The sequence below is a fragment of the Tubulanus polymorphus genome, chromosome 8 (assembly GCF_964204645.1).
Source record: "Tubulanus polymorphus chromosome 8, tnTubPoly1.2, whole genome shotgun sequence".
In the NCBI taxonomy this organism is placed as follows: Eukaryota; Metazoa; Nemertea; class Palaeonemertea; order Tubulaniformes; family Tubulanidae; genus Tubulanus; species Tubulanus polymorphus.
The window spans coordinates 14,662,726-14,675,647 of NC_134032.1; the positions used below are offsets into that span (position 1 = coordinate 14,662,726).

The window sequence follows — 12,922 nt, forward strand, 5'->3', positions numbered from 1 at the left end:
ACCCTAGGTCACATGACCACCAGTGACATCATGACTATAGCCAGCCAATCAAACCCTAACCCTAGGTCACATGACCACCAGTGACATCATGACTATAGCCGGCCAATCAAACCCTAACCTTAGGTCACATGACTATCTGTAACATGGAATCCTAGCCAGCCAATCATAGCTTAACCCTAGTTTGGCTGACGAACTGTGACATGTAATCAGAAGCCAAGTCAGTCCTCACTGAAATCCATTCACAATGTTCTCATGACTTTTACCATTTTTAACCACATTATAATTCAGAGAAACTAAAACAAACAAATAAAATTCATTATCATAATTGTTGATAACTTTATTTTCGTGAATACATCACAACCTCTGAAGATGTCAAATTGTGTAATTATGATATTTAAAGAAATTAATAAAAGGAAAATTACTTACAAATATTGATATTTTAGTAACATCGAGAATAAACCGAAAACCGAGACACAAAATTTATAATAAGCGAGATCTGGTGATTTCGATATTATCTGACAAAAGTTACTTTTCACTGATAGGTAAAACTTCCCATAATTCCAAGTCCTCAACATATTCTCCAATTTTTCCCACTTCGTGCCATATTTTCTTCAGTTTCAAGTTTGCTTTTTTTGCTTTATCATCGAGAACTTTAAGAATGCCGTACGCGGCGGAGAAAGCCATAATAACCCTGCCGCCCGGACGTAGGTGTCCGTGGGCTCCGGTTATAAAACGCCCGATCGCCTCGTAGCCGGGGTCAGCCATAGATCTGTCCAACATCGTTAAATCATCAGCCATTTCGATTGGCATGAAATTATACGGAACGTGCCAGAAAATCAAATCAAACTTTTCATCTTCGCGAATATTTTCGTAAACGTCGGAATATCGCACGTCTCCCGGGACGGCGTAACGCTCAAAATTCACTTTAGTATTCTCTAAAGCTTGTTGGTTGATGTCGGTCGCCAACACGTAACTAAGCTTCGATTTATTGCGTAAATAATGTACAACGCTCATGCAACCAGTTCCGCATCCGATTTCTAACATTCTAGCGCCCTCTACTGTCTGTTCCGGTAAATTCAACGCCTGCGGTTCATGACCGTCCAGGAAGAAAACATCGAGAAAATTAACGAATTTCTGACCGCAAAATTCAAACTCGCGTCGACCTCCGTTTTCCGTCATCGATTTCTGATTATTTTCGATCAGTTCTTGACCTTCTTCGAACATGGCTGTCCGTTTAGCGAGTTCTTCTTGATCGAGAAAAGTATCTGCCATTTTGCCGAGGAATATTACTAAAGATGAGTTGAATTTGAGACACCGACGACAGCAGATAGACAGACGTTTAAACAGCAGTTAAGAGCAGACGTTTAGACAGTGGTAGCGGGTAATAATGCAACGTTTCTGGTAGTGTGATAATCCCTAGAACAAAATTCATCCTCATGAATTTATTTTTGCTAGTAATCAGTACTGCACAGGTTGCGTGTGAGATTTGACAATATGAAGGCAATCCGATATATTCTGAACATTGACTCATAATCAATCATGAATATATTAGAAATGTGTTAACAGGCCTAAGTGCTGATTTTGGTGAACAACAATGGCTGCCAGTCGGCCATCTTGATTCTGACGGGGCCAGTTTTTGGGCTGAAGATGTGTCTAGGGTAGATACACGTGTAACCCAAATATCAAGACATTACCTTGAAGCATCTTCAAAACTTCCCAAAATAACTGGATTCCGTCTACGGACAGACGGACGGACGGACGAAAAGTGAACGCAATAGCCCGCTGGGATTTAAGTCCCAAGTGGGCTAAAAATTAGTACAGGTCGACATAAATTAGCGTTTATAGAACGTTTGACAAGAACGAAGTATCTTGTTTTAGTTAATTCTCTTGGACCGGAGGGAATCGTTGGAGTCATCGATAAGGACAGTCTGACTGCGGCGTTGGAAGTACAGGGAGCTGTAGCAATAAATTACTGAATAGCCGCGGCAAAACATACTAGGACCTTTTGGCAAAAATCGGCAACTGGCCGCGGCAATCAAAACATAGCTTCCAACGCGCCTGGCGCTATTTCAAATGAGTTGACAACACAATTTTGGAAGCGTTGAAAACTGCCATAACTGACAATCTATATATCAAATATTAAACCGAGTACCAGTCATCGTGGATTATTAATCTAGTGCAGGAGTGTCAATTATTGAATAAACTAATGCAACTTGGCTATGAACAGGTGCGGGGGGGGGGGGGGCCAAACAGAGGCGAATTAGAAAATAATTTAAATTGATTTCAACCTACATGATTTGGAGAACCCTAACTGTGTGTCTCCGATTAATTACGATATTATGTTAATTTTGTCATAAACGTTGTAATACTTTGACAATAAAGTTTATAAATACATTAAAATTTCAGCCAGTCGGCGAGCAGGAATTTCAATATGCGCTATCATTGCAACAAAATAATTTTACATTCACATTAGCCGCATTAACACTAGATTCAGCGCTTATGAAGTACCGTACTTCACTGGTGCCGAATTCACCAAAATACGGCGCTTACAACAGCCAGTTACGTTTACACAACGAGTCGACGATTCGGCACTTAGTAAGCCCAGTATAGTAGTCACCCGGTGTGCCGTTAGAGGGCAGTGTAACTAGTGTATTGTACTATGAGGATGTGAAAATACACGGCTAGCTAAGCGCCGAATCTGCGTTCACACTACGGAAAATACGCGTCCAGCTCAGCGCCGTACTGAGATCGGGTTTTCTGCGCGGAATCGCATTCCGCGCTTAATAAGCCGCGTATTTCAGTACGGAACTGAATAAGCCGCAAATAGGCCTCGAATAATTTTCTATTGTGGACGCTTAGTACCATACTGAAATCCTAGTGTGGACGCAGCTTATGGCCCAGCTCAGAGATTATCAATCAACGCTCCTGAGATATCACATGGTCTCCACGGGCGCGGGCATATACCACATAATTTTTAAGCTGTCCGACAAAATTCCATACCCAATAAATCGTAAAGTTCCGGGCTAAAAAACGCGCGTAGTTTCCACGGGTTTTACTCTAGTTTATATAATTACTATCTATGTATCATAATTCCCTAATTCTAACGATAAATAATATCAATTATTCGTAATCATCCTTACGCACAGGGTAAATTGATTGACTTGTGATAATTAAAAAGGCTGCCTGACGGCTATATTGAAATGTGTTTTCACGTGTCTTTATCCTCTAAAGAAAATACTAGCATTTAGAAAATACTAGCATTTGGGTTTTGGAGAGACAGAGATGGGCCAAAGAAAATACTAGCATTTTGGAGAGAGATGGGCACCATGTAATAGTAAAATAACCACACTCAAATGTGGTGAATGGATAATCAGATAAAAACCCATTCGTTTTATAAAAATCCACCATGTACAAATTGAAAGAATTTTAAAATCGAGAATTTATCTATTCAGAAAATCTAAAATATACAATGTTGATCTCTTAGGTGAGATCGAAACGTTGTGCATTTTTTTAAATCGTATATTTTTGGATAAATAAAAAATTCTCGATTTTAAAATCATCTTAATTTGTACGTAGTGGGTTTTTATCCTACTACGGGCCATCTCTTACGATCTCTTTTAGTTTTCGTTTTTATGAATCGCTGAAAAACAGGGAAATCCTGGCAAAGCGCAGCCTGAAAAATAGGCCTGGCAGGCAAAGAGTTAAGGTATTTGGAGAGAAAGGGGAAAGGGGGTAAAAAACTGTTTATTAAGAGAATGTCTCTCCTCCTAGGCGTGAGCAGTGTATACCTGTGCATGTATGAATGTACATTTACGTACATTAATACAATTGTACGCACCTATATATGTACATACATGTGTACGTTTCTTGTATGTATCGATGTATGTTTGTTTGCATTTGTGTACGAGACGTGGGTTCGGGTAAAAAAACGCCACAAACAATTGAAATTTATAAATATCCATAAACTATTTATGTCACAAACAACAGAAAGAAGGAGAGAGATTGATTGATTGAAATAGTATGTTTTATAGGTATGACGAATCGCTCACTCATATCATCACAGAGTAAATAGGGACTATTTTTTATTTTACTTTATGCAGGTGTGTACACTTGGCAGAAATACAAGTGTACTTTCTCCCATGAGGGCTGATGTGTACTGTGGCTATACCGATAGCCTATTGATCATCGGGGTTTGATTTCAGGACCTTGAATCGCTGTTTTCTAAGCCGGTTAAAAATTAGCTATAAATTCCCAACGTTTTTAAGTCTTATTTTGACAGTTCCCAGAACTGTGAGCAACTCAATCTGAATTTCGATAGAAGAAATGCTTAAGGAATTATTTTTTGATTCAGGTTTCGATCGATTCCAGAAATCTCATCTGGTCGTGGTTTTAACCAAAATAGAGACCTATTCTCTAGACCTATTCCTGAATTGCATAATCTGTTCACCCGATAGAAGCGACCGGTAGAGATTTCTGTAGGTTTTAATTTTGGTCACCACTGATTCCGGAACTTTCATCTGATGCGGATTATTCTCCACCTATTAGGGAATACCAGCATGCCGTATTCCAGAATTACAAATTCTTAACCCTTTCCGTGGTGATACCCTATAGTGCTGAAGATAATTTGAAAATTCTGAAAAATTCCACCCTAGTGAGTTGAATAACGGGAATACCACTATAGTGCGTCTACACCGCGGCGCGGTGTATCGTTAGTTACTAATATTTCACTATGTTTGACAGGTGCTGCCAACTTCAATTGAGATAATTAGTAATTACTAATAACATCAGTCAATACACTGCAGTGCGGTGTACTAGCAAAACCCATCACTGATTCGTACACCGCACTGCAGCGTAGACGCACTGAAAGGGTTAAACCCGTGTACCTTCACTAAATTTCAGTTCCTAGTTCTCAGATTGATCTGAGTCATGAACTGGCAAAAAACTGGGTTCTAAAATGATGCATGATTCTTATTATTGTTATTCAAGTGGTTCATTTCAGTTCTTTCAGTTCAGATGGATAGGCGCGGTGGGTTTAAAAGCCGCCGGTCATCGGTCTCGTCAATCCAGGGTTTCGGAGTTCAAACCCCGGTGGCGACAGTTTCTTGGTTGAAGGTTCTTCTCTGGTCTCTCCCCCATTGGAAAAAAGAAACAAAGAACCCACTAATAATGCCCTGTGCGGCGCTCAGTGGGTTGAGGGTATTAAAAAAAATTTCAATTCCTAGTTATACAATTTAAGTTCCGATTGAGTCATGAACTGGCAAAAAAAAAACTGGCTCTAAAACGATACATTTAATCCTAAACTTATTCATGACTGAACCGAACACACTAAAAAATATATAAGAACAATAAAAGTTTTCATGAGGCTTTCAATATTTTTTTTCTCAAACTGCGTCATTGGTTATATCCATATAGTAATTGTACTAAGTACTTCAGTATGAACCGGAACTAATAATACATGTACAAAGTTTACGACAATCAAATCATGATCGCAATAAACAATATCGACGAATAATGAATCGGATATTTCTTGTGTAAGTTCAAGTCAATGTGTCATAGCGTAGATGATTTATATAGAGATATGCTTAAAAAAACGTAGATAAAGTCTTTTGATTTCGGCAAAAACAATCGCGTAAAATCTACTTCAAAAGTTGCACAAAGTTCAATGGAAAAGTAAAGTTGAAAATGATTTCAAGTGAAAAATGGTTGGATTTAGCCATTTTTAAAATGGTTAAAAAAACAAAACCCTTGTAGGAACCGATCGGGGAACCCTGTTTTAACAACCTAAAATCACTATGAAAAAGCAATCTAACAACTTAAAAGACCAGTCTCAGCTCATTTTAGTACTAAAGCAAATCTAACAACTTAAGATCAGTCTCAGCTCATTTTAGTTCTATAGCAAATCTAACAACTTAAGACCAGTCTAAGCTAATTTTGGTTCTATAACCAATCTAACAACTTAAGATCAGTCTCAGCTCATTTTAGTTCTATAGCAAATCTAACAACTTAAGACCAGTCTAAGCTCATTTTGGTTCTATAACCAATCTAACAACTTAAGACCAGTCTGAACTCATTTTAGTTCTATAACCAATCTAACAACTTAAGATCAGTCTAAACTCATTTTAGTTCTATAACCAATCTAACAACTTAAGATCAGTCTAAACTCATTCTGGTTCTATAGCCAATCTAACAACTTAAGACCAGTCTAAACTCATTTTAGTTCTATAACCAATCTAACAACTTAAGACCAGTCTAAACTCATTTTGGTTCTATAACCAATCAAACAACTTCAGACTAGTCAAAGCTCATTTTGGTTCTATAACCAATCTAACAAAATTAAACCCCTAAATAAATATCTGCTGCCCGACTTGATGTCAATATTAGTAATAGTAATTGAACTCTATAAAACGCCAAGCCCCAGCCTAATAGAGTTAATGTGAAAAAAAGAAGATTACGCCGAAATCAAGATGTATTTTTCGGGGATCGAAAGCCTTGTTACTTCAACAGTCATACACTTAACATTGAATGCAACCCCTTTAACCCTTTCAGTGCTGACTAATTAATACCCTCCGGTGCTGAAGATAATTTGAAAATTCTGAAAAATTCCACCCTAGTGTGTTGAATAACGGGAATACTACTATAGTGCGTCTACACCGCGACGCGGTGTATCGTTAGTTACTAATATTTCACTATGTTTGACAAGTGCTGCCATTTTTCAAGAGAGATAATAAGTAATTACTGATTAAATCAATACACCGCACTGCGGTGTACTAGCAAAATCCATCACTGATTTATACACCGCACTGCGGTGTATCGTTAGTTACTAATATTTCACTATGTTTGACAGGTGCTGCCATTTTTCAAGAGAGATAATAAGTAATTACTAATTAAATCAATACACCGCAGTGCGGTGTACTAGCAATATCCATCACTGATTCGTACACCGCACTACGGTGTAGACGCACTGAAAGGGTTAAAATATTCCGGCAGCAAATTGAGAAAACTGAGATAATAAATATGTTTTTACAGAAGAGAGAGATAATGTAGTACATACTTGTCGTATAAAGCGTTATCGTGAGGACATCTTTCATCCATCAATGTTTTCCAGCCTTTCCCGTGTTTACAAGTCGTCAACAATACGATATCCTTCCCGTTGTGAATATGATATAGCGCGTTACGAGTTTCCGAACCGATTCCCGACAAATACCGTTTACCCTTAAACGCCAAAAGGTATTTACGCGTTGACGGTATATTGTTGGCGCGTAGGGCGCCACGTTCGCCGCCTTTCTGCGCGTGTTCCTTCGAGAAAAGCGGCGCGGCGATATCAAAACCGGCGCGGAATTTCTGCATCGATACGGACGCCTGCGCCAAGATGGCGGCGCGCGGGTTTATACCGAGGTCGTCGTCGCGGTAATCGGGCCACGTTCCCGAGAACATGTTAAACAGAACGTGATTTCGTCCGTCGTTCCAGAATTCGAGATTCTGTAACTTGGCGTCGAGGTGTTTGACGAAATCGTCGCTAAGGACATCGCGATCGATGGTATCTAACGACGGCACAAAGACGCACGCGTCGGTCGGATCGCTCGTGTAATAACGCGACTCGCGTAGAGCGTTTAAAACTTTCATATACGAATCGGAAATCGGTTGACGTATCGGATAAACGTAGACTTTAAACCCGCGCGAACATTTCGTCAAGTCGAAACACGTTTCCATGCGACAGTTTTTATAGCCGTCCGTCGACGTCGTCGTCTGTCCAGACGACGACGGACGATGAACTCGTCGTGTTCGTTTCGCCGACGCGTCCAAATTAATATCCGACGCGATGTCGTCGGCGTCGAGGTAACTCCGCGTCGCCGCGGGTAGAGATCGTTTAACAACCCGGAGGTGCGCGTCGTGAAGAGCGGTATTAACCCCGGCCGGACCGCTCTTCCAGAACGACGACGGGTCATGAGGAGATGTCTGGTGAGACGATGATGCGGATGATGATGCTGGATAAATTCCGAGAAGATAAACTAGAAGAACTACTATTAAACCTCCTGTGCACAGCAGTATATATCGTTTTTTGGCCTGCATTTATGCGCGTTGATTTCATAGAGAATTCAAACTCACTTTTCCACTGTTTGAGGTACATTTAGAGGCCGATTCATCGTTTTATTCGGCGCGCTCAACTCCTCTGTACAAACTCTCTCGCGATACTGACGGCGCCATGTTTTAATCTGGTTTTCAGGGTGTCGATTTAAACATAGCCAAGCGCAATACTCGCTTGCCACAGTAGGTTAAACGAGTTGCATTAGATCTGTACTATCAGGTGCTGCCCCTAAAAACAACGATAGCGGCTAATATTGGAATTAATCCTTCACTTAATCGTACCGAAATCAAAACGAATACGAATATCTATTACACTCCAACCATTTCCATGGCCCTGGAGGAAAATCAGTATTTACAATTAACTACATTTAGTAATAAAAGGTTTTAAAAACGCAATAAGCTGGACTCAAACATTTCTACACACACGGCTGAATCAGTGACGGGCCGGCAGGGGAATTATCAACATCTTGACCCCCATTTTGAATAGATCTGTTCGATATGTACTGCTCCTAAATACAACGGTAGTGGTGAAGATCAGAACTAATCAAGTTACCAAAACTCGTAGTGCAGATAAACATTTTGATATGCAATCCTGGGGCGTTGCCGTGCTGGGCCAGGTTGGGCCAGGCGTTGCCGTGCTGGGCCACATTATAAAACGTTACCGTTCCGTGGTCATATAGATTATTGCCGTATAAGTCGGTCGTTTCATTGTTTTAGGCATTAACAATTTTCATGAATTTTTTAATGCATGGTGACTTCGAGTTCTAAAGGAGGAAACCCCTGTACCGAATCAGCAACGGGTCAGATCAATTTTTTGCATCAGATTTTTACGCCCTCTCGTGGAATTTCTGCAAAAATTCCGGTCGTTTCTAAATAATAACATCAACAATACAACGTTAGGCTAATAATAACGTTGCCTAATTGACCAAACGTAATTTCAAAATTTCGGGAGGATTTTGTAGTTTTCTCTGCTGCCTAAATGGATATTTCGAAGTTCTTAGAACGTTGGTTCCTCCGCTATAGTTGTTGAAAAAAAGTGGATAAGAAATAATAATTTTCAACAGGAGAATCTAACAATAAACCAAAAACGACAAAATCTTCATAAAACTTTCGTAAAAATTAATGTTTTTATTTCATCAGATTTTTGACAAAATTACAGATAATCGCGAGAATAAAATCATGAACACTGTTATCATGTTGCACGTAGCACTTTTTCCAATAATATAACGATATTATATATTTACAGGATTTCAATGAAATAAACAGCTTATATAGTAGTAGTATAATTAAAAACAACAAGCTTCACAGAAAATCTCCTCAATAGAGGGCAGCAACACGAATGAAAGGTTCTAATGTCAGGTGTTTGTACAGTTGACTCCGTTCGAGTAGGATCTGTTGAACTCGAATGTTTTTTACACTATTTATGAAATACAATATTTATGAAATACAATGACATCCACCTCTCAGACAAGTCGGACACATTTTTACGAACCCAAAAGATCCGACTTGAGCAGAGTCGACTGCAATCCGTTTTCAATTAAAAAATATGATGTCCTGAACACATGTGAAGTGCGGATGGACTATCAGTTTTTAACTAATGTCTTATGGAGTCATTCACTTATTAGGCATCAGGGCAGGGTCAGTGCAATTGCCTAATATAAAGCCGGGCGTAGGTCGGTCTTGCGACGCAACGCGATCGTCGCATTGCATCACAAGTGGCAGCGCAAGTCGGTTGCGATGCAGTTGTCAGCGACTGTGTGCGACTAGTTGCTGCCAGTCGCAACAGCACGTAGGTCGGTTGCGACGGTCGCGTCGCGTCGCAGAAAGTAGAACATGTGCGACTCATTGTGACTGGCGTCGCTAGCAGTCGCAAGGTAGCGTAGGTCGGTGAGTCGTTGCGACGCGATCGTCGCTGGCGGTCGCAGTGAGTCACAAGCCGTCGCAAGGCCGACCTAAGCCCGGCTAAACTCACAACTGCGGAACTGGTCTTTTTGAGCAAAGCAGCATGAATACAAATGGAGACCTACCTACGCCCGCCTGAATGCATATTGTATATGATAAATGGCCGATTTCGCATACTGAGGGAAGGAGGGAGGAGTTTAATGCAAAAGTAATAAATCTGTACTATAGATTCAGTTGACCGATTTTGTCTCCTGAAGATTTGGATATTGATTCATTGATTATTGATACAGTTTTATCACATGCACTATTGTTCGTAAGTTTCTATTGCGAAAGTAAATGTAGGCAAGACATTATCATGCAAGAATCAAATGATAGCTGGCCTAAAAATTAATCGAGTTGAAAGCTCGTAGCTATGGGTCCAGTTCCATGAAAAAGTTAAAGTTTAAAATGGTTCAGTTTGTATTATTGTACACATTGTAAACATTAAGTTGCCAATAGCAATTTACCTTTGTGGGACTGATTAATTTCCTAAGGTGCACAAATTCAAGGGCAGTGAGGTATAGAGCATGTATAGGTTGTTATAACCCGTGGGTTAAAGATGATACCAGTCTATAAAACCGAGCCCAGGGCAAACAGAAAGACTGAAGCACATAATAATCAGAGACAATTAGCTCCTGGGCAAACAGAGACTGAGGCATGTGATAATCAGAGACAATCAGCTCCTGGCAAAATAGAGACTGGGCCATGTGAAAATCAGAGGCAATCCATCAGAGGCAATCGATATTGCGGTAAACCGATGAATTAATTGTTAATACCGACGAGACCTTCATTGAGTAAAACTTCATCAATGCAGATATCGTCATCAGAACTCGTATCGACGAGACTGATCAATATTTTATCATCGAGTCTCTGTCGCACGAGAGCGAGTAGGTCTTTATCTAGAGTCAACTCGGAGAATCTTCGTTCAGCCTCAGGCGACCACTTGTCGCCTAACGGTGTCACACCTGAAATACACAACACAGTTTTAATCATTCTGAAATATGATTCATATCAAGTGGAAGGACTGAGGAGAGTGAGGGTAGAGTGAGTATGAACTGATGAGACCAGCTCTGATGAGGGGGGTGAGGGTAGAGTGAGTATGAACTGATGAGACCAGCTCTGATGAGGGGAGTGAGGGTAGAGTGAGTACTTAAGAGACCAGCTCTGATGAGGGGGGTGAGGGTAGAGGGAGTACGTACCGAAGAGACCAGCGAGGGGAGTGAGGGTAGAGTGAGTACTTACTGAAGAGACCAGCTCTGATGAGGGGAGTGAGGGTAGAGTGAGTACGTACCGAAGAGACCAGCGAGGGGAGTGAGGGTAGAGGGGGTACTTACCGAAGAGACCAGCTCTGATGAGGGGGGTGATGGTAGAGGGAGTACTTACCGAAGAGACCAGCTCTGATGAGGGGAGTGTGGGTAGAGGGGGTACTTACCGAAGAGACCAGCTCTGATGAGGGGAGTGAGGGTAGAGTGAGTACTTACTGAAGAGACCAGCTCTGATGAGGGTAGAGGGAGTACGTACCGAAGAGACCAGCGAAGGGAGTGAGGGTAGAGGGGGTACTTACCCAAGAGACCAGCTCTGATGAGGGGAGTGAGGGTAGAGTGAATACTTACAGAAGAGACCAGCGAGGGGAGTGAGGGTAGAGGGATTAGAACTGAAGAGATCAGCTCTGATGAGGGGAGTGAGGGTAGAGGGAGTACTTACCGAAGAGACCAGCTCTAAATGCTTGTCGCGGAAGAAGTCGGAATGAGGGATACAATGGACGGATATCTTCAAGATTCACCAAGTTGTAATCCCCAAAATCAACGAACAAAGCTGAGGCCTGTGAAAAAAACAAACATCAATTCATTTATAGGCAATAAGCTAACCCAGTTCACAGTTGTGTGGGTTTAATTTGACTCAGGATCCAATTCCACAGATCTGTGGTTTTAATTTGATTCAAGATCCAGTTCCACAGTTGTGTGGGTTTAATTTGACTCAGGATCCAGTTCCACAGTTGTGTGGTTTTAATTTGACTCAGGATCCAGTTCCACAGTTGTGTGGGTTTAATTTGACTCTGAACCCAGTTCACAGTTGTGTGGGTTTAATTTGACTCAGGACCCAGTTCACAGTTGTGTGGGTTTAATTTGATTCAGGATCCAGTTCCACAGTTGTGTAGGTTTAATTTGACTCTGAATCCAGTTCCACAGTTGTGTGGGTTTAATTTGACTCTGAATCCAGTTCCACAGTAGCGTTTAATTTGACACTGAATTCCACATGTGGATCAGATATCTCACCCACCTTGCTACTGGCGATTAAGACACTTTTAATCATGACTCGATACCAGATTCCTTCAAATTGTGCTGCATATAACTGGCTCCTTGGCTCGAGTTCATGAGGCATATCGGTGTATATACACTAGAAAACAAACACAAAGATAACAATTATAAATTCACACCAAACCATTCACTTAAATAAACAGTTGAAAGCAGTTCTTCACATGTTTTTCAAATGCGATTCATGACAACAAACTATCAACGATAAAGATGATTTTCAAGAAAATTTCCTAGGCCAAGCTGCACTACGGCAAGCAACTTACTTTTAAAACGAATTTACCAAAAATTTCCAAGATTAGGGGAAATTTTTTGGTAAAAAATACCCAAATGTTTCCTTTGATATTGATATTTGATATTTCCTTTGATATTCTCAGATTTTTCGCGATATCTCGAAACTAAGGGAACCAACGTTATGATATCTCACCTGTGGAGAAGTGTAGAAATCTTTAATTTCTTGCATCAATAAAATCAGTGCATTGAGGTTCTCGAACAATACGCACTAAAAAGAAAAAGGAAAAAAAAAAGAATTTTAATTCTTCGATATAACTTGAATAGAATCTGAAGTAGTAGTTGAACTAATT

The 12,922-nt window shown here is 40.5% G+C and overlaps 2 protein-coding genes across 2 annotated transcripts in view; both read right to left on the bottom strand.

Moving 5' to 3' along the window:
* LOC141909570 (exostosin-1a-like) overlaps window positions 1–8,189 on the bottom strand; it is a 34,586-nt gene extending 26,397 nt beyond the window's left edge. The window contains exon 1 of the mRNA XM_074800027.1: window positions 7,052–8,189. Coding sequence (XP_074656128.1) covers window positions 7,052–8,070 — 1,019 coding nt within the window. The 5' untranslated portion in view covers window positions 8,071–8,189. The remainder of the gene's footprint in view (window positions 1–7,051) is intronic.
* A 1,016-nt stretch (window positions 8,190–9,205) lies between these two features.
* The window catches only part of LOC141909513 (tudor domain-containing protein 7B-like), a 40,898-nt gene continuing 37,181 nt past the window's right edge, over window positions 9,206–12,922 (bottom strand). The window contains exons 31-34 of the mRNA XM_074799937.1: window positions 12,766–12,840; window positions 12,307–12,423; window positions 11,731–11,848; window positions 9,206–10,991 (exon numbers count right to left, since the gene is read on the bottom strand). Coding sequence (XP_074656038.1) covers window positions 10,789–10,991; window positions 11,731–11,848; window positions 12,307–12,423; window positions 12,766–12,840 — 513 coding nt within the window. The 3' untranslated portion in view covers window positions 9,206–10,788. The remainder of the gene's footprint in view (window positions 10,992–11,730; window positions 11,849–12,306; window positions 12,424–12,765; window positions 12,841–12,922) is intronic.